The sequence below is a fragment of the Malus sylvestris genome, chromosome 6, assembly GCF_916048215.2.
Source record: "Malus sylvestris chromosome 6, drMalSylv7.2, whole genome shotgun sequence".
Lineage (NCBI taxonomy): Eukaryota > Viridiplantae > Streptophyta > Magnoliopsida > Rosales > Rosaceae > Malus > Malus sylvestris.
Window position 1 is genome coordinate 14,296,849 of NC_062265.1, and position 25,882 is coordinate 14,322,730.

A 25,882-nucleotide genomic window follows, 5' to 3' on the forward strand; every position below is an offset into this window, starting at 1 on the left:
TCATCGATATGAGACAATGGATAACGGTTTTTAATCGTTACCCGATTCAATTGCTTGTAATCAATACATAATCTCAAAGTTCCATCTTTCTTTCTTACAAACAATACCGGAGCTCCCCAAGGTGAAGTACTAGGTTGAATGAAGCCTTTATCAGTTAATTCCTGTAACTGAATTTTCAATTCTCTCAATTCAGCTGCCATTTTATATGGAGTCAAAGATATAGGATCCGTACCTGGAAGCAAATCAATAGAAAACTCCACATCTCTGTCTGGCGACCATCCAGGAAATCATCTGGGAATACATCAGGATAGTGCCTGACTACTCCAACTTCCTCCACACTACTAGGAACAACATCATTTAACACCACATGTGCTAAGTATCCTTGACAACCTTTTGATAACAACTTATTTGCTCTCATGGCAGAAATAACACCATGTCTCACCCCACTTCTTTCACCCACAAAAGTAACCTCTGGTAGTCCAGGACGAAGAAAAGTAACTGATTTCCCGTAACAATCTATATGGGCACAATTATAATGCAACCAATCTGCCCCTAAAATCACATCAAAATCCACAATGTCTAACGGGATAAGATTAGCTGGCATAACCACACCATCTACCATCACTGGACACCCTGGATAAACACTATCAACATAACATTTGTCCCCTCTAGGCATAGCAAACTCTAAATCAAATCCTAGAGATGTAGGGTGAGGTCGTGTCATTTGAACAAATGTATGAGAAATCACAGAATGGGTAGCACCACAATCAATCAAAACTCTAGCAAAGTGACCAAGAATATTTAATGTACCCATAATCAAGTCCAGATGATTCTGAGCATCTTGCAGTGTGATATGATTAACACGTCCCTGGGCTTGCTGTCGTCCTCCACGACCTCTATTACCTTGATTACCTCATCGCTGAGAAGTACGTCCATGTCCTGTCTGGCTAAACTGCCTAGATGGTCCTGCATTACTAGCAGCAACCTCTCCCTGTCGGGGCTAACCTCCCTGATACCATTGAGATCCACTAGCTGGTATGGAAGGATATGAAGTATAACCTCTAGGATCTTGGGAATACCCAGTCTGAAAATAAGGATCCTGAGAATACTGATACTGTCAGGAAGCATAAGGAGCAGCATCACGCTGATAGTGGTAAGCATCACCACGACCCATCTAACCATAACTGCCTGACCAAAGTTCTGTTGAATCAGCACTGGAGGTGGCATAGCAGACTGCTGAAAGCTCTACTGACTCTAGGGACACTGAGCAGCTCTATATCCCATCTGTCCACAAGTGTAGCAACCACCACCACTTCTCCTACACTCTCCATGATGTCTGAAATTACAACGGCGGCATAACGGAGCACCAGAACCATCAGCACCACCAAAGTCTCTCTGCTTCTGAAACCTGGGTCCACCAGTAAACCTTCCACCTCTTCTCGGGCCTGTGACACTAAATCCTCTACTGGAAGAACTCGAGTTCGCTCCACTTCTCTTGAAATTCTGTGTCTTACGGGGTCCCTGAGTGGAGATACCTTTACCTCTATCATCTTTCTTCTGATTATCATTCTTATCTTCATCATCCTCACTATTACTAGGAAGGTTGTCGGAATCCTCCATCCGAACTAAAATCTCAGAAAACTCTTGATAAGTGGTGCAAGGAATCGCACTAGCAAATGTCCGCCATTTCCTCTTAGTTCCCAACTTAAAACGGCAAAGCATCTCTACCTCATTACCAGCTGTATCAGGATCATAGCGAGATAAGTCTGTAAACTTCCTGTAATACTCATGCGCCGACATATTCTTTTGCTTCAATTGAGTGAACTCCTGCTTCTTACGATCAATGTACTCCGGAGGAACAAATCTTTTCTTAAAATTCTCTTTGAATACTTCCCAATTAGCTGCCTCTTCAGGTGACATAAACTGAGTTTGATTTACCCACCAAGCTGCTAGCTCTCATCCTAAAAACCAACTAGTGGTCTCAACCCATCTACTAGCAGGAAGATTCCCTAGACTTTGCATCACCTGAAAAACCTTCTCAATATGGTCTAACCACTTTTCTGCCCCTTCATGACCCTCATTACCCATGAAGCGGTCTAATTTTAGATTATACATAGTCTCCAGGGGTGTTCTCTGAGGAGGAAGAGGACAAATTGCATTCTGAAAGGCATGGGCCATCGCTTCCCCTAATTGAGTTATATCAGGGAAATTAGGCTCAGAAGTACGACGTGATTCCCTACGAGGCAGCATAGTTGTGACAGAAGACACCAAAAGATCATTAGAGCATTAACAATTTCTACAGCACTGCAAACCTAGGCTCTGATACCAAACTGACACACCCCGATCCTAGAATCAAGGCGTGCTGGCCGTCATGTGAGCGTGACATAACCAAAAGTGCGATGCAGAAGCAAAAGATAAGAGAAATACGAAGGAATAAAAACCAACTACTAGCAATAATATCCAATTAGCATGCTAGAGTAAGTTTAAGTGTGAAACACACATATTCAGAGCATAAGTACTAGGTGTAGTCAAGTAGGAACATTACTAAATTACAACACCCGAAGGTGAGTCCTACATTTATGTAGTCTATCAGAATGCCGTGGGAATCCTCGTGAGCCACCACACCGCTAACTAGAACCTGGAGGGGTGCAAAACAAAATTGAGTGGGTCAGTAAAACAAAGCTTTTTGAAAACACTTCATTTAATAACATTTCTAACCCCTCGCTGTAAAACCTGTATACTTTCCCAGAAAATAACATAATATGCATATAATTTTTCAAATATCTCAAATCACCAATCTTTATCAAAAACCAGAAAGTATGATATGCTATAAGCGTCAATAACAGAATAAGGATGCAACATTACAACAGGTGAAATAAGCAATCAACCGGAGACCCTGCAGTTGGTCTTGTACGGTTAATTCTATAGCTCAATATCCAATCCAACCGGAGTCACCAACGGTGACTTGTACGGCACTACTCTGCACATAAATCGGAACTACCTGAAGTAGTCTGTACGACAAGAATGGTGTAACAATACGCTCTAGTGCTTCTCTCATCAACAACTGTATAATAATCTAAAGTCACCTACAAGTCGGAACCACCTCTCATGGTTTGTACGACATGTCGAAACCCTCTAATGGTCTATACGACATGCACCTACTTGGATCCAAGGTGAGCGTGTGGTGCAGGGTGAAATATAAGCACTAACACCAGGGGTGCATGTTTGAGCTTTCAATACAATTCACATCACAATAAATCATATGATTAACTTGATACTCACCTGTGCGTCCACATCACCATTTAACATATATATGCAACAATTACCAATTCATATATTTCATATATATGTATGCATGGCATTTTAAAACATATTTTCATTTAAATTTAATTTCTGGGAAAAATCAATAGTATATAGGTAAATACAGAAAATACTGCCCATTGACTGGTAAGTCGAAGGGTCGTAACCCCCGTGACGTCCTTGAATGCGCTCGTCCTCGGGATAGGTATCACCTATATGCAAAAAAACTATAAAAATGTTATTTAAAGCACATAACCGACAATACGTAATAACTTCTCATACGATGCTCAAATTGGGTATATGAATATACCACAGTGACATACTCGACGCCAGGGGTGTCGAGGTATTTTTTTAAAAAAAATTCGATGCTGCACACGCCCCCACGCGCCGGGATAGGCATGGGTCTACGCGCCCCCCACGTCCGTCATCTCCTTCCTTCAGACGCTGGAAAAACTCGTCGGCCCCGAAAACTGGGCAGACCTGTAATCGTCATTTTCTCGCTCGATTCTCAACCATTTTCCATGAAATTTTCACCAAAACTTCACAAATTACGAGAGGAAGAAGGCTATAGCTTTAAAAACTTCCAAATCTTTCGAAATCACGTCAGGAAATTTCACCAAAACCAGCCACCTTCGAACCTTGTGATCCCGAAGTCCAAAACCTTCAAACGAACGTCCCCGAGCTTCGTGAGAACCTCCTAAAGCTCACTGTGGGCTTGGATTGTCCTAAAAACCAACCATTACAAAGTTCATGAATAGTACTCAAATCGGACCTCGAGTTTTCAACGTGAAAACGAAAGGTTTCTTACCTGAAATGGGTATGGGTGAGTTCGTAAGGTCCTTACGAGCACAATGGTGCCTTCAAAACCTTTGATCCATGCTTGGAGGCTCGATGGTGAGTGTGTCCATACAGTTCGAAAGGAAAGAGATACTGAGAGGGAAGAGAGAGACACGGGATAGGAGAGAGAGAGTGATAGGGAGTTGTGTGGTCCAAAAAGCCACCAACCAAAACTAAGAAGGATCTTAGTTCTAATTGGTTCCAAAGATCCCGAAATTAAACCAAATGTAAGTTGCACCCCAAATAACATCTGAAGGGTAATTCTGTCATTTCACATTTCCCGATGAAAATCTCAGGACGGGCTGTGACACGGCCCCCTTGGGAGGGAGGGTGGCATGCCTCTTGTGTATTTTTTGGGTGCAATTGGTGATTTAATTGGCAATTAATGGATTGATTAGGTAATAAATCCATTAATTAGCCAATTAACATAATTTAAAAGGAATGTTTTGGTGGTTATGGAATAATTACCTTGTGGAGAATATAGGGTGAGGATGGATGAAATAATTTTGAATTTGTTACCTATTTTGGGCATTTTTGACTTGGTTGAAGGATGATTGCCCGCTGCTCGCGCATAGGAATCCCAATATGCCTCAAGGGTATTTTTGTCCTTTTCTATCCAAAATCCACGTGTCGCCTCTCGATTATTTTTGGCTCCACAAATGCCCCCACACCTGTTGGGCTGCTCGCAGAAAAGGGCAACATGTGTAGAGATTTTCTTGATTTAGGAAACTTTGGATTGTTTCCTACTTTGATATAGATTCCCTCTTTAACAGGAAATTAGATACTTCTAGGAAATGGAAATAAACTCCTCTCAAAGCTTATTTAAGTCCACCTTAAGTGGATTATTAAATACACTTTAGAGAGAAACTTATTCTACCCTGCAAGAGAGAGAGAGCTTAGAGAATATTTGTTCCCCTTCCTCTAGCCATCTTCTACATCTTGCCCGTGCAAAGGACCGTCTTTCGTTGTTTGCTTCTTCTTGTTGCTTCTGGGTAAGAAAAATTAATTAATTTTCTTGTCCTCATAAAACTTTTTGGAAGCCTCGGGGCTTGAAATTGGCTTGACAGGGGTTAAGGTGGCTTGGAGAAGTCACGGCAGGGTGCTGCCGTAGGTGTCCTGGTGGTTGAACTTGGCGTGGGCCAAGATTAGATCCATGAGAAAAGAGGAATAGGCCAGGCCACGGGGCTTGGCAAGTTTGCTGGGTCCTGCGGTTTTGAACTTTTTCTTTTTTCTTTTTTTTTTTTTTTTTTTTTTTTTGAAGAAGGCCCTTTAATGAATCTTCTTTGTACTTTTGCAGAATTCCTTCAAGTATGTCTTCCTTGAGCCACAAGAATGATGATGGTATGCCGCCGTTGGCTCGTCAAGGTGGGTCCTTGAGCAAGGTTGGCTACTTCAAGGCTGCTAACTTCAAGATTAGCTCCGATGATTTATTTAGAGACTTCCTTGAGGCATATTGGCATGCCATTTCATCGGGAGTGCGTGTGAAGTGAGTTAAGGATGGTAACAGTCGTGACCCATGTGATAGGGCTCGGAGAGCTTTCAAATTACACACCTACTATTTTGTGTTGGGGTTTAGTTTTCCTATGCCGTGATTTTTCCAAGAAGTGCTATGCTCCATGAGATGTGCCCCCGCTCAATGTTCTCCGAATATGGTCCGCGTGATGGTGGGATTCCACAATCTTAGCCAATTCTTTGACTTAGATTTGACCATTAACGAATTTTGGTACTTCTTTAACATAGGCACATCGAGGGAGTTAGGCAACTGCGATCTTGCCATAGGCTTTTTGATAATTCGAGCAAGGGAGATCATGACTGGGCCAAGGAGACTTTGGAGATAAGTGGAAAATGGGAGTTTGATTTTCCCCCGAGCTACGTGTTCCCACGATCTTCATACCTGATAAGTAAGCTGCTTAATCTTTCGGCTGGTTCGTATTTGTGCTAAGCTGCTTTTTAATTTTTTGATTATCCTCCGCTACTTTTGTAGATTCGGAAATTGGCTCAACTTCTAAGGCTTCTCTGGACATGAAGAAAATGCATGTTGCTCTAGGTATCCTATTTGAATATCGTGAGTGGTGATAAGCTCATATTTATATATATTTTACATCAAATTCACTTGTCTTTTCTTAGTTAGTTCCTTATATTTTTGAGCTATTTACTTTGTTTTTGTGTTTTGTGGGATTTGTCAAGCAAATAAAAGAAAAATAGCACAAGTAGGATTTTTAGTAACAAATTCGTCAAAACTGCCTGTGCAGATCAGCTGACTTTGGAAGCAAGTTGCGAATAGCTCAGAATGAATTAGAGAATGAGCCTTATATGTTTGGAAAGCTACAGATGTCTATTTGCTGGAGCATTTCACGGATTGTTAATATCATGTTTCTAGAAGAAGTTATGGCCGTTTTAACACTGAAAAGTTTCCAAGACGCTGAGCAGTTTGTAACTGCATTGAAGGCAATAAATCCAATAAAACTAGCAGCCAAAACTAATGCAGCCAAGAACAAGCCAACTGACACCTATTCAAATATCAGATGAAATGGAATTAAAGATGAGGATTAAGTGGGAGTAATTGGCATAAAGGTTGCCCAAAGAGTTACAATTGTTTTACCATTCCCTCTCACTTATTGTCATCACTAAATGGCTATTAGTGGGGTGAGTTATGGAGCAGAAATGGGGCAGCAAGCATGGGCATAAAGGCTGCAGGTTGCAGCGGCAAAAGAGTTTTTTTTGAGGAAAAAAAGATAGGAAAAAAAGGACGGAAAGGAAGAAAAAAAGGCAAGGCTGTTGCGTTGGGGAAGGAAGGAAAGAAAGGAGGAAATCTTGGCATTCTCTTCTTTCGGTTTTATCTTCTCAAACTCATGTCTTTCTTTTGGTTTAATTTGAGAACTATGTGTAACTAAATTTTTAGAAGTTAGGGGCTGTTTTGAAGCCCCGAATATGATTGCAAGTTTGTTATGACATTTCGTTTGAATTACTTTTATGAATGGATGAAAATTGGTTCACTACTTGTCTCATTGATGAATTCTTTATTTGTTTTCTATGGATGCATACTTAGTAAGCATATCTAGGATTCTAATGCTATGAATATGTGTGTGCCTGCCCTTGTCGAATGAGGACCTACATATGTTCTAGAGTAGTACTTGTTAATTGCGATTAACATGTGAACCAATTTCTAGGATAAGTAAGACAACGCTAGTACTTACGATGCCTTGTGATGACTCAAACTCTTTTCGTTCTTAATGATTTCTTCTTGTTAAATCTATGAACAAGCCATTCTAGATTGCATGCTAGGAACTAAGTTAAGTTGAAAACGCCATTCTCTTAACATACTCCGTAAGAAAGAGTAATATGTTGAGTTCTATCATTGAGCCAACTTGAACATCTTCATCCGGAAATAAAAGAAATTTGAATGAAACATAACATGTTTGCATGATTATTTGGTGGTGGATAGCAATACCCCTAACTCGTTTTTCTTAATTTGTGAACTACTTAATATCTGTTTCTGTCCTGTTTTTGTTCGATTTAATTTAAATAGAAAATCAACTCCAAAAATCCCAAATTTTTTTGTGAGTGTAGCTCTTTGTGTCTAGTATCTGCATATAAAATTTCGTAGAATTTAGATAAGTGTAAGTCGGTCTCATAATTATTTTTCGGTGGCTGGTCAGTAAGGACAACAACCAGTTTTTGTGACATTTTAAGTAGTTAGATAAAACAATCTTCTGTGGGAAAGACCCTTATTTTCATATGCTACAATTGACAAATCTTATTGTTAATAAGGAAAATCAATAGGACATTTGTGTGCTACTTTATGGTGTGCATCTTCATACCTGGTAAGTAAGCTGCTTAATCTTTCGGCTGGTTCGTATTTGTGCTAAGCTGCTTTTTAATTTTTTGATTATCCTCCGCTACTTTTATAGATTCGGAAATTGGCTCAACTTCTAAGGCTTCTCTAGACATGAAGAAAATGCATGTTGCTCTGGGTATCCTATTTGAATATCGTGAGTGGCATTGGCTGCTTAGTCTTCTTCGTAGGGAAAAAAATGGGTTGCCCCCGAAGGAGGAGATAAAACAGATCAAGGCAGATGCGTTGGCTCGTCCTATCACTATGATGGAGCCTGCTACCAATGAAGGTGGAAGAAAGAAGCATTCCCCTCCTACTTAAAGGATGCCTACTGAAAAGAAACCGAGGACTGCTCGTGAGGGTTCTCCGACTACCTACTGAGAATAAACTGAAGACTGCTTCCGCTGCTTGCGAGGGTTCATCAACTTCTCTTAAGTTTATGATTGACTTGACTTCCTCAAAGAGCGAGAAAGAAAGGTTTGTTGATCTGTGCCGGTGGCGCTGCAGTTTCGAAGGCTACTGGCTCGATAGTTGATAGGATTCCCCAGCGTAGAAGTTCATCCGTACCTCCGGTGCTGAAGTTTGTGTCAAATCGTCCGTCTGGGTTAAGTCTGATTCACCTTTGGAGAGGTTTGTTACTATGAAGAGCGACACGGTGTCCTTGTCTACTAAAGTGGCGCTAAAGCTCGTCCCCTCTGCTGCTGAGACCAACTCGTCTGCTAAGATGAATGAGACTGCTTTTGCGGGCAGTTGTGAGAAATCCACCGAATTTGTTTTTGGGGAAGTTGCTGAGATTTGTAAGCTTTTGAAACCATATCTGCTTGAGGGCATAGATGTATGTGCCAAGTTTGTTGATAGTGTCAAAGGGATTGTTGGCCTGAGTTCCTTTGCGAAGCATAAGGCCAGGCATATGAGGACTACTATACTAGCCATGATGCAGACAATAGCGATTCTGGCAGCCGAGTCCATGCTTCTTGATCAAGAGGATACCAAGGCTGCCAATGAGGTGGTAAGAACTGTGGCAGCCAAAGCTTATTCCTCGGCAGAGAAAGTCAAGAAATTGAAATCTAAGCTTGCTGCTTTGAAGGGGCTAATATATCTGCCCCTACTTCTCTGCAGCTTGAGACCGCTCGCCAAGAGATCGTGGATTTGAAGACTATGCTTGACACAATCCAAGTAAACTATAAAAGTGAAAAGAAAGAGATCGAGTGTTACATACCTCAGATTCAAGATCTTAAGCGATCTGTCTCTAAATTTCGTTCTGTTGCTTATGTAAAGAATGAAGAACTGATCGCTGCTTACAACCAAGTGATCCACTTCAAAAAGGTTGTTGATAGGCTTGAGCCTCAAGTGTGGGAACTCCAAGGTGCCTTGAAGATCAAAGACAATCTGAAGAAAGAAGTGGAGGAGCTACAGCGGGTTCGTGCTTGTCTGCTTAAGGAGAATGAGCAGTTGAAGGGTTCGAGGCTGGGTTCGAGGCTTCGTTTACTCAGAACCAAGCTGATTTCTACAAGCTAGGTTATGTAGATCATCTCTTTGGGCGGCCGTCTGACTTTGAGTTTTCTGGTAAAGACTTCGAGACATTCTTTATTTCTTTAGAAAACTTGCTCTTCTTTACTTTTGAGTATTCTATTAGTGAAGTAGTCGGAGAGGTTGGTGCCCAGGCTAGGGTAGCTGAGGGTGAAGCGCCGGATGGTACCGCTGCTGAGGGCATCACGGCTGTTGAAGGTGTGGCGATCGAGTAATCGTGAGATGTCCAAGCTGTTAAAGAGTATTCTTCTAGGTAGCTTTTAGGATTTTCTTTGTTTTTCCTTGCTGCTTTAGCTTTGCTTGAACTCCTTTGATCTTTACTAGTTGTTTATCAATTTTGCTAGAAAATTTAATAAACTTGTTTCCTTCGCTTTTCTCCATCTTCGCTTCTTTTGTTCATGCCCTAACCTTTAAACTTTATAAACCACTGGTAAGCATGTTGCTTTTTTATAAACAGACAGGCTCGCGTAGACTACGCAGCCATAGATGTTGGTGTAGAACGTTTTTGGCAAAGTTGTTAGCCATAGGGTTGGTAGCCGGATGTCTTACTTACAGAAGCAAACAAGTTTGCATAACCACTAAGCTATTTTAACTTTGGCTTTCTCCAATTCCGTAGGTTGCATAGCAAGTATCATAACACTTAGAACTTGGTTTAAGTTGTTCCACGCTTGGCAGTGGTGAAGCTTATCGGCTGCGTAGCATGTCGGTAGTGGATAAACTTCGTATATGCATGCTAGCTTGTTTTAACCTTTCACAAGAATGTGCAGTTGTATAAGTCTAGCATGGCTTTACTGCTTGAAGGGTAAGCCGTAGGCAGTCTTCCAAAAATTGTAGGCTACCTTGTGCACTCGGTAACAGCTTTAGGTTTCCAAGGCCATCGTCCATAGGGCGTATTGCTTAATGTGCCCCCTCCATCTCTACGGCCTGGTTCACTACGGATTAGGCCAAGAGACCCAAAATCTTTCAGTTAGCTAAGCCTTGAAAAAGACCATTGTGGCTACTTCTAGGAATCTTGATGCAAGTCATCGTGTATTTAGTTATGATAGGGTAGCCAAGCTCATCCCCATTTGGATATTCAGAGTGTAAAGTTTATCCTCCCACTCTGGAGAGCATGGTTGGTCCCCTTAGGGGGATGCAAACTTCTTTTGAAGTGCATGAGCAATAAGTTGTTGTAGACATGTAGTCGAGTCAAGTTGTAAATTACTTCTGAATTTCTCACTGAAAAATGAGTGAAATGAACAAATAACTTAGCTGTAAAAGAATGCATAACAACTGGATAGCCCTCGGCTTGCGAGGTAGTGCCTGTTGAACTGCTTGAATCTTCGGGTCTTGATATAGTAGGAGGTCACACATGATACTTCCTCAAGTTGTAGGTGTTCCATTGCTTCTCCATCTCTTTGTCGTTCATGGTGGCGATGGTGTAATACCCTTGCCACCTACTATGCTGATCTTATACGGACATTCCCAGATGAGATCCATCTTTTTGGAGCCTTTTCTACGGGCAATGATGAAGGCCTTTCTTAAGACTAGATCTCCGGGTTAGAATTGCCGGATCTTGGCCCTTTTGTTATAGCTGGAGAGGAGTTGCTGCTAGTAGGTTGCAATACGGGTGATGGTCTGCTCGTGCTTTTCCTCTGTTAGGTCTAAGCTTGTGGCTATCTCTTTTCTGTTCTGCTCAATGCTTGGCAGTAGAGTGTTCTTATTTTGTGTTAGTCTAGCTGAGTTTTTAGTTTTTAAGTTTAAGTTGTGTTGATTATCATCCCTCTTAATCTCCGGCCTAGAACGATCTCTACTTGCTCATAGTACAATCATCTAAATTATAGGGTTTAATTTGTGTGTTAGTTTATACCACATCAAATTTTGGCGCCGTTGCTCGGGATTAGCAAAATTGCTAATCTTTCCCTTTGTTTCTGTTCGTGTCTTTTCTTATGTTTCTAATTTTGTTTTGTTTTGTTTTCTTTATTTTAGGTACTTTTTTATGACTCAAAGATCTCTACCTGTTCGTGAAAATATATTAGAATTTGACGACGATTTTGAATGAACTTTGAGAAGGAAAAGGAAGCAGCCATAATTCAATCCACCTAGTTCTAGCTCTAAATATGAATTTGAAGAATCGGAAGAGGAACAAGACATGGTTGTTGACAATCGAACAATCAAGGAACTTTCACCCTCAGGTTTCGACAATGCCTTTCCCCTTTGCATCCAGTACCTTAGGGCAGTTCAAGGCAAAACCGATGAGTTTGAATTGAAGTCTAGTTTACTACATCACATTCCTAAATACCATGGCTGTCCATGGAAGATCCGAATAAGCATCTTAAGGAATTTAGATGTGGATGGGAATATTTTGAAGATGAAAGCCTTTCCATTCTCTCTTTTGGAAAAGGCTAAAGATTGGTTGTTTGAATTAGCACCTAGAACCATCATCTCTTGCGAAAGCATGAAGAAAGCATTTTCAGAGAAATTCTTCCCAACTTCAAGAGTCATTCTTCTGAGGAAGAGAATTAGTGGAATTCAACAAGGCCCAGGAGAATCCTTTCTAGCGTATTATGAGCGTTTCAAGACTTTAGTTGCATCTTGTCCACAACATCAAATGAAGGAAGAGCTTTTAATTTAATATTTCTATGAAGGACTATTTCCACTTGAGAGATGAATACTTGATGCTTCAGCAGGAGGTGCTTTGGTTGACAAAACACCAGTTGCTACGAAGATTTTAATAGCGAATTGAGCCTTGAATGCACAACAATACGAATGAGTTGGAGAAAGAGAACATACATGGCAAAATCAAGTTAATGAGGTAAGTGCTATTTCAGAACTTCAATCTCAAATGGCTAATCTCTCTACTCTTATATCATAGGTTGTTGAAGGATCCAAAGTGCAAGGTGCGGCTACTTGTGGCATGTGCTCTATGCAAGGACACCCTACTGATCAATGTCCCCAATTAATAGAGAATGAGGGATGGGAAAGTGCCAATACTATAGGTTATCAAGGCCAACATCAACCAAGGAAGGACCCGTTTTCTAACACCTACAATTCGGGCTGGAGAAATCATCCAAATATGAGGTGGAGGGAACCTTAACAAACTCAACAACAAGGCGGATATAGATAGCCACCTCCAAGGCTCTATCAAAGGCCATTTGCACCACCATAGCCTTCCCCACAATCTTCGCAACCAAATTCAGGTTCGTCAATGGATTTTGATAAAAATTTTCAAGCACTAACTGTTTTGACTCAAGGTCTACAAAATCAAGTCAAAGAGATGAGCGAAGTGAAGAATCAGATTCGACAGATGGCAGAATTAATGAGACAATTTAGAGAACAAGGCAAATTTCCCAGTTCAACCATTGTCAATCCAAAGGGAGGTTTTGAAACTGCTAAGGCTATTACCTTGAGAAGTGGCAAAGAGATTGGAACCAATCCAAAAATGTCCAAACAAAGCAAAAAAGAGGACGAACATCTGCTACCCGAAGAAGAAGAAGTGGACAAGGCCACGACAAGAGAAGAACAATCCTTGCCGCAACCTTCTAAGGCTCCTACGCCACCCAATTTAGGTAAGGTAGGTTCGAATTCAATTCCTTCTAACCCTATTCCACCAAATGTGCCTTTCCCTCGCATGTTTATGCAATCTAAGAAATAAGAGAATGAAAAAGACATCTTAGAAACCTTCAGGAAGGTACAAGTCAATATCCCACTTCATGATGCAATAAAGCAAGTTCCAAAGTATGCTAAATTTTTGAAAGAGCTTTGTACAACAAGGAGACGGATCTCGGGAAAGGTAGTGGTATGGGTAAGTGAAAATGTCTCTGCAGTGTTGCAAAGAAAACTGCCACTTAAATGCAAATATCCAGGTAGTTTCACAATCCCTTGTGTTATTGGTAATACCAAGTTTGAACATGCTATGTTAGATTTAGGAGCTTCCATTAATGTCATGCCTTACTCAATCTATTCTTCTAGGAGACCTTAAAAATGATAGTGTTATTATTCAATTAGTTGATCATTCTAATGCATATCCGAAAGGAGTTTTGGAAGATGTTTTGGTGTAGGTTAACCACTTGATCTTTCCAGCAGATTTTTATGTAATTAAGATGGAAGATTCGACCCATTCTACACCATTGCCAATTTTACTTGGAAGACCTTTCATGAAAATAGTCTGAACCAAGATAGATGTGTTCAAGGGGACATTAACAATGGAATTTGATGGCGATGTCATTGACTTTAATATTTCTGAAGCTATAAGGTATCCTATTGATGATCATTCTTGTTTTTTTATTGATGTATTTGATTCTTTGGTGCAGGAATATCTCGAATTCTTAAATAGGGATGCCCTTGAAACAACCATTTTCGAAGGAATTGGACTCAAAACCAATGTGATCGAGCCTCATCATGCAGAAAATGTCGAAATGGTGGCTGCCCTTGAGTCTTTGCAACAACATATTGGTAAGCCTTTAATCCCAATTCCAATTCCCATTTCTACTAATACGTTGTTACCTTCAGTGATTCAGGCACCCTCTTTTGAGCTTAAATTATTACCGAATCATTTGAAGTATGTTTTCTTGGGATATAAAGAGACTTTGCCAGTCATAGTCTCCTCAGCACTCACAGCATTAGAGGAGGAGAAACTGGTTAGGTTGTTGAAAGAGTATAAGACAGCCATTGGATAGACTTTGGCTGACATCAGGGGAATAAGCCCTACCACATACATGCATCATATACTTCTAGAGGAGCGGGCTAAACCAAGTTGAGAGGCTCAACGCCGACTCAACCCTCCAATGATGGAAGTTGTGAAAAATGAGATCATCAAGCTTCTTGATTGTGGAGTCATTTATCTAATTTCAAATAGTCGTTTGTGTTTGATGAAGAATGTGAGAAGGCATTCAATCACCTCAAAAAGATGCTAACTTCTGCACCTATCATTATTCCACTAGATTGGAGTCTTCCCTTTGAGCTTATGTGCAATGCTTCAGATTATGCCTTAGGGGCCGTTTTGGGACAAAGAAAGGACAAGAAGCTGTATGTCATCTACTACACTTCTCGGACCTTGAATGATGCTCAATTGAATTACTCCACCACTGAAAAAGAACTCCTTGTTGTTATGTTTGCTTTAGATAAGTTTTGTTCTTATTTACTTGGAACTAAAGTTATAATTTACTCTGACTTCACAACTTTGAAGTACTTATTTACAAAGAAAGAAGCCAAGCCAAGCCTTATTCGCTGGATGCTTATTCTCCAAGAGTTTGATGTGGGAATCCAAGATAAAAAAGGAAGCGAGAATGTAGTAGTTGACCATATGAGTCGTTTGGTACATGAAGAAGACCTTCTACCCATTCTAGAGGCATTCGCAAATGAACAGTTGCTGATCATTAAGGTAAGTGAGCCATGGTATGCTGATATTGTGAACTATATTGTGTCTAAACAAGTTCCAAACACCATAAATAGGCACCAATGTGATAAACTTAAAAAAGAGGCACGATTTTATGTGTGGGATGACCCTTATTTGTGGAAATATTGCCCTGATCAAATTATTCGTAGGTGTGTGCATGATTCTGAATTCAATTAAATTTTAACTTTATGTCACACTTATGCTTGTGGAGGTCATTTTGGTACTTAAAGAACAACACTTAAAGTTTTAGAATGTGGATTTTATTGGCCTACTATATTTAAGGATGCTAGAATCTTTTGCATGACTTGTGATCGTTGTCAAAGAACAGGCAATATAGGTTCAAGAGACCAAATGTCGCAGACTTTTATATTTTCTGTTAAGATTTTTGATGTTTGTGCATTGACTTCATGGGTCATTTTCCTTCCTTTCATGGTTTCAATTATATTTTAAATGCTGTAGATTATGTTTCGAAATGGGTGGAAGCGAAAGCCACCCGTACTAATGATTCCAAAGTGGTTGTAGATTTTGTCAAAACTAACATATTGGCCAGGTTTGGAATACCTAGAGTAATTATAAGTGATGGGGGTTCTCACTTTTGTAATCAGACCATAGAGGCACTGCTTAAAAAGTATAATGTCACACATAAGGTTTCGACACCTTATGATCCTCAAACAAGTGGGCAAGCCGAAGTTTCTAACCGGGAAATCAAGCAAATCTTGGAGAAGACAGTTGGACCAACTCGAAAGGATTGGAGCTTGCATTTGAATGATGCATTGTGGGCATATCGTATTGCTTACAGAACACCAATTGGAATGTCTTATTTTCGGCTCATTTATGGGAAACCATGTCATCTTCCAGTTGAGTTGGAGCACCGTGCACATTGGGCAATTAAGACTTTCAACATGGACATTGATGCTGCTGGTCTTCATAGGAAGTTACAATTGAACGAGCTTGAGGAAATTCGGAATGAGGCTTATGAGAACGCTCATATTTACAAGGAGAAAACAAAGGTTGTCCATGATAAGATGATCCATAGTAAGATATTTTTTGTAGGGCAAAAAGTGTTACTTTTTAACTCCCGCCTTCGATTGTTTCCAGGTAAGTTGCGTTCTAAATGGATTGGTCCTTTTGTTGTTACTAATGTCTTTCTCTATGGTGCAGTCCAAATTCAAAGTTTAAGGACGAGACACGAATTCAAAGTGAATGGACACCGTTTGAAGCCTTACTATGAGTGTTTCGAGGAGCATGTCATGGAAGATTGTACCTCTCCATGCCGTTGGTCCTGGTGAAGCTTAGATGGAGGTATCGTCCAATTGGAAGACGTTAAAGCAAGCGCTTTTTGGGAGGCAACTCATGTGTTCAAATAAAGAGACCATGGAAATTCCGGCTCCTACAACCAAATTTGCTCTCTTTTACCCATCTCTTTATTGTTTTTACTTTGCCATGATTGTCTTGGTTGCTAGTTATCTTTTATTGCTTTCTTGTCTAAGTTTATTTTTGAAACATTGAGGACAATGTTTGGTTTAAGTGTGGGGGAGGGGGGGTAAACATAATGCTTTTCATGACTTATTTTCGAATTTTGCCACCTATCACTACTAACGTTGTTATTCACTATTTTAAAGTGTTTTCTTGTGTGTCATAAAAAAAAAAATCGAAGTTTTTTGAGAAAATACCAAAAAGAGTCATTTTTGTTGCTTGTTTGTGTCTTAGGGTAGGGTACCTTCTAACACAATGATGAGGATTTGGTTTTTAATTGCATGATTGTTAAAGAAAGTTACAAACATGGGTGGAAGTTTGATATGCTCTTTGGTTATTTACGAATTCACATGCAATCACTAAGAAAAAAAAATAGTTTTTGTAACATGCTTGAAGGAAGAAACTCAAACTAACGCTACAACCCTATGAGACTTGAGCCTATTCTTTGTTTGGAGAGTTATTAATCTGTGATATTCTTGCTTTCTAAAGTTGTTGCATGATCTCATTATTTCTTTGCTTGGTTGCTACTTGGACTCATGCCCGTTTCATTCAAAGGAAAAAAATTAATTGCATAACAAATAACAAGATGAAGTTGTTTAGTTACCACCAGAGCCAAAAAGCCATATCCCTTGCATATGTATTGTAGGTTTAACCCCTTTGAGCCTTATTTAGCCTATTTTCTTTGTTAGCTTGCATTATCCCTACCTAGCCTAGTATAGAAATATCCAAACCCTTGTTCTTAAAGAATAGTGGAGCATGACTTATTAGGAATTCCTTTTGATCTACGATTTGCAAAAAAATAAGTGTGGGGGAAGGATTTGTTCTTTTGAATCTGGTGAAGTGTAGTGTTTATGTTTTATGTTTCAAGAAAAATGAAGAAGAAGAAGAAGAAAAATGTTGAAAAAAAAAAGGAGAAAGGAAAAAGAGGTTGAAAAGAAGTGAGAATGAGTTCGTAAGTGTTGGTTGCTGAAGAAGGGTCCAAAACTGTGAATTTGACCCTAAAGTTGTACGAATCTTCCCTTTGTGTTTAAAGTTGGGTACTGCAATCACAAGTTGAATTCTAAGTGTTGATTTCATTACTTTACTTACTATCACTTTAACAACCTTTGTTTATCCTTGACCTTTCTTTGTTAGCCAATACCTTAGCCCCATTACAACCCTAGACTTTTATCTTGATTGTTATGTGTTTCAATATGTGGAGTTTGAAATTGGTATGAGCATATGGAATCCCTGGTTCTCACTTCTAAGTAGTGGCATTCCATTCATGAGATCATATACATGTTTGTATTAATAATTCCAGAAAGTGCCTTCTCTTGGTTATAACATATGTGAGTGCTAGTCTACATGTTCACATCAATCTTCTCACATATACTTAGTATAGGGAGTGTAGTCAGAAAATTTGTGTGAAAATAGAGAGTATATCCGGTGAGGAATTGAGTAAATTCTCTAAAGCATGTTACTACATTCAAATGTTATTTTAATTGATTAAATGAGAGCTAGTGAGTGGTTACTGCGGTTAAGTATAAACTCAAGAGTAAGGATTGCTAAAATCTACGTAAGTAATGATTTTTAATATGTCAAGTTTCATTGGAAATCCCTAAGGCAATTGTTGGAAGGTTTAGGTTTTGTTTTGCTTGGGGACTAGCAAAAGCTAAGTGTGGGGGAACTTGATAGGAGCATATTTATGCGACTTTGTTATCTTATTTCTTTGCATTTTCTTAGTTAATTTCCATTTATTTTGGTAATTTATGTTATTTTCGTATTATTGTAGGTCCAATTGGGAAAGATGACAATAAATGGCAAAATGGAGCAATTTGGAGCAGTTTTGGACTTGGATTGGACAGCAGGCTTGGATAGCATATGGGCTGATGTTTTTGGTGTTTAAATGGTGTTAGATTTATGCTAAAATATGGAGGAATTAAAATTGAGGCTTGGAAGATAAGGAATTAGACAAGAAACAACAACCTTATCCAATCTTATCTTATCCAACCTTATCTTATCTCCAGCTGCAAAGAGGAATCCTTATCACATTCCAACACTTCCTATCTGATTCTAGGAGTCCTAAAATAATTCAAATAAGCTAATCTTTTTCCTCATAGGGTTTAGCCGTCCCCTTTGCCCTATATATACACATTGTTGTCACAAGTACCAAGGAAGGAAAAGAGAGAGATTGTGCTGCAGCCTACATCCAGAGGGAGATTGTGCCGCATATTGTCATTCAACCATTGGAGTTTTCAGAGTTCTTTCTATTCTTATTTAGTTTCAATGTTTATTTTAGATTATTTTTTAGTTCTGATGAACATGTGTAACTAAGTTTCTTTTTAGCTAGAGGTGAATTCGAAGTCATGATCATATGTTTTATTTAAGTTGATTACATCAAGTTATTGTTTCATAAAACATGAATGTGATTCACTTATCTGCTTTATAGAGAACTTATTCTTGTATGTTTATTAAGGGTGCCCACTTAGTTTGCATGCAGGGATTTGATGCTAGAATATAAGGGAATTTCACCTAATCGTTATGAACTTATATTTGCAAGTAGTAAAAGTCTCTAGTCATGATTGAGTTAAGTAAATTCTTGGCAGGAGTTTCATGCTTTTCATAGTTACGAATGCTTCATCAATGCTTATGATTTTCACAGAACTTAATGATCTTCGGGATGTATCTCTATCATGCTTTCCATAGTTAGGGAACTTGAGAAGAATAATTTGATTGCATCGCTAAGTCCAATTCAATAAACTTAGGAAAATCTGAGAGTTAATTTGTGCAGTTCACAGTTAATTTGGGGCATTGTCATTCATGGTTTATAGAAATAATAACTGGAAATCGATTTGTATGCATATGTTTCATGTGTGGAGAAGAATCCTCTAGCTAGCCTTTCACTAATATCTCATACAAGACCTAATTCGTTTGCTACAATTTACTTTATTTTTGTTAAAATTCGTCCAAAAACCCCCTCAGTTCTTATATTGTGTTAGTCTAGCTTAGTTTTAAGTTTTTAAGTTTAATTTGTGTTGATTAGCCTAGAATGATCTCTACTTGCTCATACTACAATCATCTAAATTATAGGGTTTAATTTGTGTGTTAGTTTATACCACATCAAGAACTTCGCCAAATCTTTGCCCACGAATTGCGGGCCGTTGTCGATGATGATGGACTGAGGGATGCCAAATCGGCAAATGATGTTCCTCCATATGAAGTGCTCTATGTCCGTCTGAGTCGTGATGTTCATGGGCTCTGCTTCTACCCATTTGGTGAAGTAGTCAGTTGCTATGATCATCATGCCTCTGCCCTCTGTAGCAGGCGGCATAGGTCCTACCAGGTCGATTGCCCATTGCATGAAAGTCCAAGGGCTCGTTTATGGATGTAGCTTGCTGGCAGGCAGTGATGGTACCGGCTTGTAACATTGGCAGCGGTCGCACTTTTGTACTAATTCCTTAGCATTTTGGTGCATGTTAGGCCAATAGTAGCCTACGTTAAAGGCTTTCTGTGTTAAGGATCGACCTCCATAGTGATTTCCACAAATGCCTTCATGGATTGAACTTAGAATCTTCAAGTCATTGGGAGGTGCTAGGCAGCAGAGATGTGGTCCGGTGTAGGATCTTTGGATGAGAATGCCGTTCCACATATAGTAGCGTGCCACGTATATGGAGCGGCTTCAAAATAGCCCCGAGTACAAATAATTAGCTAGATATAGCACTTAGCATATTAAATTGAAATAAAGAAGAAAAACTACAACACAACAGATTTGTATCTCTATCTCTATTTTTTATCCCTGCTAATCACTACTCCTTGCATATTGCAGCTCTTCTCCTTTTATAGGAAAAATGAAAATCAAGTTGAGTAGAAGTAAGTCCAAAATGATAGTAGCCAAGTCAAACTTTGCAACTTCAATTCAAATATGGGGGCTACCAGGTATATGTAGTTGGAGATTTTGCCTTTTTTCCTTTGGCCTTACACCACATGTCATTTCTTCCACAAAGGTTGCAGCTCTTAACTAGTCTTCTATTCATAACATTAATTAGAGGACAGCTGCCAAAGGTACTTTAGACAAGTCTTTGTATTTTAATCACTCAGACAACTTCATTAAATAGATTATCACCAAATTCCTAGGGTTTAAATATACCATCGTGACTTACTCGACGTCACAAATATTCCCGGCAATGGCACAGCCAGACACGTCCTTACGGGCAGGCCAGTGCAGTCAGCTAGCGTGACGCCATCAGGAATATTCCACAGAATATTCCGTTAAATGCTAACAGAAGTTAACGACCTTACCTGACATTGTCAGGAATATTCCATCAACCTTGACGGAATATTCTATCACCTTCTCCAGCAAACCTTGTCGTCGCCGTCATCCGCCGTCATCTGCCACTTGATTTTCGTCTGATTTCTGGGAAAATTTCAAATTATCATAACTTCTTATTTCTCATCCATTTTTAACCCACTTATATGGATTTGAAGCTAATAAGGTGTAGAATGGCGTTATACCTGTTTGGAGTCCAAAAAGTGGAAGGAGGTGGTAGGAAATCACCTCGAAAGTTCCGGCCAAACTGGAACTCTTCGAAACTCGGTTGTTTCGACATGGCTTCTTCACCAGAGTTTCACTAGAGATCTCGGGGAGTTTAATGGAAGCCTTCAAAATTCCTAAAAGTCTGTAACTCGGTCCCAAACACGATGAACTCAAAGCACTGAGTTTGGACCTCATGAGTTTGACGTCGAAAACTCATCCATTCCGGGTTTCAAGAACATGGTTGTGTTCGTGAAGATGAAAGGAGTACAATGGTGTGGTTTTTGGGTTCGATCTATGAGTTTTAGGGTTCGTTCAAGGGGAGGGAGAGTATACGAGCGAGAGAGAGAGAGAGAGAGAGAGAGAGAAAAAAAGTCCATTTTACTCTTTTTCTGATTGGTTGCTGCAAAGAGGGAGTGGATGGGATTGGTGGATGACATAAAGGGGAGCACATGATGGGCTAAATAGAAGGCTTGGGCTAAATAGAAGGCTAGGGATAGAGTTTTTGATTTTGTACAGAAAAGGGAATCGAAATCTATCTGTAACAGTGTTTTCACACTGATAGAAATTCTCGTACACTCGTAACGTGTACAATTTAAATGCGATAACGAGAAATAAAATAAAATTGGTATAAATACATCCACGTCACTTGCCAATAAGGGCATAGTTATCATTTCACCTACTCGGGGAGAATTACATAGAAAACTAGAGACGGGTCGTCACATTTAAGTTTTAGATATTAATTTATAAATTTTCATTTGTGTTTAGCTTCTTCTGTTGTTTTTTGAATTTTTAAGATGAAGTTCCTAATATAACTCTAGATCTAACTGAAAAAAAAGACTGCGTTAGTGAAAGTAACCAATGGTGCAAAACATTGTGTAAATTCAAGGACTAAAAAAACTAGTATGAGAGTTCATGAACTAAATTTAAATTAGGGATAAAGTTCGGAGACCATTACTGCAATTAAGTCACATACAAATTTACAAGAAGCCTGTCGCAATACCACCAAAAAGGAACAAACAAGAACCAGAGAACTTGAATTTCGTAACAGAAAATGGGGGTGCACAAGCCATGTTGGAAATGTGCCCTAAAACCAATCATATGATGATACTTTACGGACATTTCACAAGTTAAATTAATGTAGTTTAAATATAAAGGGCAAAGATTATTGTTTTAAGCCGTCTCATATAAATGTTATATGCTTAAACGATAAGTCCAAGGAATATGTGATTGGGAGAATGCAATCTAAAGAAGTTAGATTCATGAGACCATTCTTTCGTATACATATCCTAAACGTTCCTGATCATAGGATTGCCAATTGGGCATTGACAGTCCGTTAAGATCAGTACGTGCTATGTCTTCTCTCAGAGAGAGTGACTAGTCTCGAGTCATTGGTGTGTGTGACATCAAGACAAGTACGTAGGTGCTCAATAGAGAATGAGTTCACTGAACACGATCAATGAAGAGTTCTCATATTCATGTCACATGAGAACTTATGGTTGGGATAATGCAAAGTAGTCCTTTGACCTGAGGCATCATAGTTGTCTTGTGGTTAAGTCCTTGATCTTTGATTATGTCAAAAGTCACTCCAAAAGGAGGGTGTCCACGGCATAGTTGGGGTTAAGCCACTTAGTCATGGAGGCAAGTGAATGCGTAACAAGGGATCTCTAACCTTCAAATTGTTTGAGGGAGAATACTCTATGATATGATTAAGAATCTCTGGCCAGAGTATGAATGAGATTTAGGAAGTCGTTCCAAATCACATTCAAGGTAATCATATAAGCACACAAATCACATTGGATAATAGACATGAATAAACTATCAAACCAAACAATGTGGTCAAGAGTATTGTATTAGAGAAAGACCGTATTGCATTTGTAATCCTAAACTGAATAGGTTCTCCACCTCTTATGATTAGCTTGGGTAACCATGATATGCTGCTAGGTGTCACTCATGGTTTGTGAAAGCCCTAAACGTGTATAATCACTAAAGGGAGAATTGAAAGTAAGTTTCAATTCACAATCGATTTGAAATGGTTTTAATCGCCCACTGCCTCGCTAAAAGGAACCTAATGGATCGTACACCGTGTAAGGTGGAGATTGAAGAAATAATGGAGATGAGTAAGAATAATTAAATGGTTTAATTGTTTATGGCAAGGATTAATTAATATGTTAATTAATCAAACGAACAAGTTCGTTAAAGACCTCGGGATAGTTTTGGACCTTAAGGCCCAATGGGCTTCGAACGTCAAGCCCATTGACTTAAGTTGTATGACAATTTAATGAATAAAGATTCACAAGGGCCCAAAAGCCCAAATCCCTTTTGTGGCCGGCCATTTGATATGAATTAGGGTTTTTGGTTCTTTAGTTCACTTAAAGAAGTGACTATATAAAGAACTTTATAGCCAAAATTCATTAGGGTTTCTTTTGGAGAAAATTGGAGAGAACATGTCTCTCCCTTTCTCTCTAAAGAGGTCGGCTCCCTTGGAGGGATTAGCTAGTAATCTTTCTCGTCCAAGGTCACTCATTTCTTCATCAATCTTACCTTGGTGTGGAGACTTAGAGGTTCTCAATTTTGGGAACTTGGAGAACCATTTCATCCATCCAAATCCATAGATCTAAGATGCAAGGAATGAAGGCCCTCTCTTTGGGTGATTAGCCTTTGCTTATGCAAAGAGGAATCTACAAAGGTATAATTTCTCAACTCACTTTGATTTGAGTTGAGTCTTGGTTCACCAATCTACTAGGCTTTGAATTTCATGGTTAATGTTTTGTTTTTAAGTGCATGCAAGCATGATTCCGCCTTTAATTGTTAATTGCATGCTTATAGATGTTGCTTAAATGAACATGTTTTTCACAAAACTTCCTTCAAGCCACCCAAGTGAAAAGCTCTCCTATAATTCAATGAAATAATTCGAAATACACTTTTTACACACAACACCATAGTATGCAACCAAGGATGAGTCATGAAGACACACATTGAGTCAGATGAGCAAAAGGCAGCAGTCGAAAACTTGTGGAGAAGGGTAGCTTTTGATGGGTGAAGGACATGAAAACATGGGATAATGATAAATGGAGGAGTGAAGAATATATTGTTGATAAGGGGGAAGTTGTACATACAGGTTTCAATGGGAGTGGGGAGATGACAGAAAAATGGAAGAAATGAGAGGAAGAGGCATGAAGTACATAAGCTCAAAGACAAAATTGAGACAAAACTCAAAGAAAAAACTAAGACAAATTAAGTTTAGAGTAACGAAAAATGGAAAGAATAGGAGAGAAATGGGAGAATAAGGGGTAGCCACCGAGCCCAAAGCCAAATGTTAGGGCCGGTGGCTAAGAAGGTTTTTGTTATATTTTCACTGTGTCTCTCTCTAGAAAATAAAACGTGTTACGTTATTATTTGCTAGGGTTTTTATCGTTGATAAATCATATTAACTTTGTCACAGCCTTTCCTGAAGATGTATATTATTTTATTCTTGATGGTGTGAAGTGACGGAAATACCCATGGACGTTAAATTGTGTAATGTGGTTTAAGTGTTGTTTATGGATCACTATTCTAAAATCCTAATTGTTTGGGACCAATTAGGATTAAGTAATTGTGTATTTTGGGTTGTTGACCAATCCTAGACCACACACACATATCCACATCATCTCCTCTCTCACTCCCGTACTCTCTCTCTTGGTTTTTCTCTCTCTCTCTTTGCTATATGTACGGACAAGCACCAAAATCACCTAAATCTTCACAGATTGAAGGTTTTGAGTGCACCATTGTGTTTCTCGTTGTGCTACAAGTTGATTGGTACCCATTCCAGGTAAGGAACAATTCGAAAAACTCGTGAACCTGTAACCCAATTTTCATGCACTGTTTATACTCACGTAAAACCTTGTGTTTTAGGGGAATCTAAGCTCATAGCAAGCTTAATGAGGTCCTCACGAGTCTCGGGGTAGTTCATTTGAAGAATTTAGACATCGAGATCGCAAGAAACGAAGAGTTGCAAGTTTGGTCGGAATTTTGAAGCTTCCCTGATGTGATTTCATGAGATTTGAAGCTTCAAATAGGTATAACGCCATTCTTCCCACTCTAAGCTTTCATTTGGTTCAAATTTCGTAGGAAATGGTTGAAAAACGAGTGAGAATAATGAGTTTAAAGATTTGCCCAGTTTTCGACGCCGGCGACGATTGCCGGAGCTGGAGGTAGAAGGTGAAGGAATATTCCGTCAAGTATGACGGAATATTCTCACGCCTTCAGTTAGTCGGACGGTTACCGTTATGTTTTAACAGAATATTTCAAAGGATATTCCTAACGCCGTTTGTAGAATTCGTCAGGATCCCCTGCGCGTGGCGGCGCGTATTATCGTGCCTTGGCCGGCGCATGTGGGGTCAAAAAATTATTTTGAAAATTTGGGGATGATCCTGAGGTTGTGTAGGTCACTATGGTATATTCATATACCAATTTTGAGCAATGCATGAGAAGTTATTAGCTAGTTTTGTCTATGTGCTTTAAAATAATGTTTTTATAGTTAATTTGCATGTAGGTGAGACTTATCTTGAGGACGAGCGTATCCATGGGCGACTCGGGGGTTACGACCCATCGACATACTAGTGAGTGGGCTTTTGTTTTCTGTATATATTTATATACTTGATATATTTCCCAGAAATGCATTTTTTTTAAGGAAAGTATGCTATGAAATAATATGCCAAATGCTTTTATATTCTGAATACGCATTTCATGGTTACATATATATATATATATATAAATGCGGTGTTGTGGAGGCACAGGTAAGTTCAGGTAAGTTATGTTTGGCTATGTGAATCGTCGATGATGTGGTATGTGATGGATTGATGTTGAGCTCATAAAACTGCACCTGGGGTGATTGTGATTTAGCCAGAGATATGAAGTACATGCCTGTTTATTTATGTCACCTCCCACACTATATGCTCATATTGGATCCAACTTAAGTGCAGAGTCTTGTGGTACAGACCTTAATTATGTTTCCAACTTGTAGGTGACTAGCGAT

The 25,882-nt window shown here is 39.3% G+C and overlaps 1 protein-coding gene and 1 long non-coding RNA gene across 2 annotated transcripts; both read left to right on the forward strand.

Annotated features, from left to right (window-relative positions):
* Positions 1–12,689: 12,689 nt before the first annotated feature.
* On the forward strand, positions 12,690–16,168 carry LOC126625463 (uncharacterized). Its single transcript, XM_050294555.1, has 4 exons — positions 12,690–13,055; positions 13,795–13,936; positions 15,339–15,977; positions 16,041–16,168. The coding sequence occupies exons 1-4, from the start codon at positions 12,690–12,692 to the stop codon at positions 16,166–16,168; spliced, it is 1,275 nt and encodes a 424-aa protein (XP_050150512.1).
* Positions 16,169–24,619: 8,451 nt separating this feature from the next.
* On the forward strand, positions 24,620–25,468 carry LOC126626435 (uncharacterized). The gene is made up of 3 exons (XR_007624687.1): positions 24,620–24,676; positions 24,760–24,923; positions 25,400–25,468. It is a non-coding gene; the product is annotated as an uncharacterized LOC126626435 (long non-coding RNA).
* The last annotated feature ends 414 nt before the right edge of the window (positions 25,469–25,882 follow it).

What these genes read in the sequence shown, in the direction of transcription:
- LOC126625463 (XM_050294555.1), top strand. Translation starts at nt 12,690, where the DNA reads ATGGATTTTGATAAAAATTTTCAAGCACTAACTGTTTTGACTCAAGGT. An exon ending in GTCTTTGCAACAACATATTG is followed by an intron (nt 13,937 to 15,338) that starts GTAAGCCTTTAA and finishes TAAATGCTGTAG; the next exon opens with ATTATGTTTCGAAATGGGTG. An exon ending in CCGCCTTCGATTGTTTCCAG is followed by an intron (nt 15,978 to 16,040) that starts GTAAGTTGCGTT and finishes TCTATGGTGCAG; the next exon opens with TCCAAATTCAAAGTTTAAGG.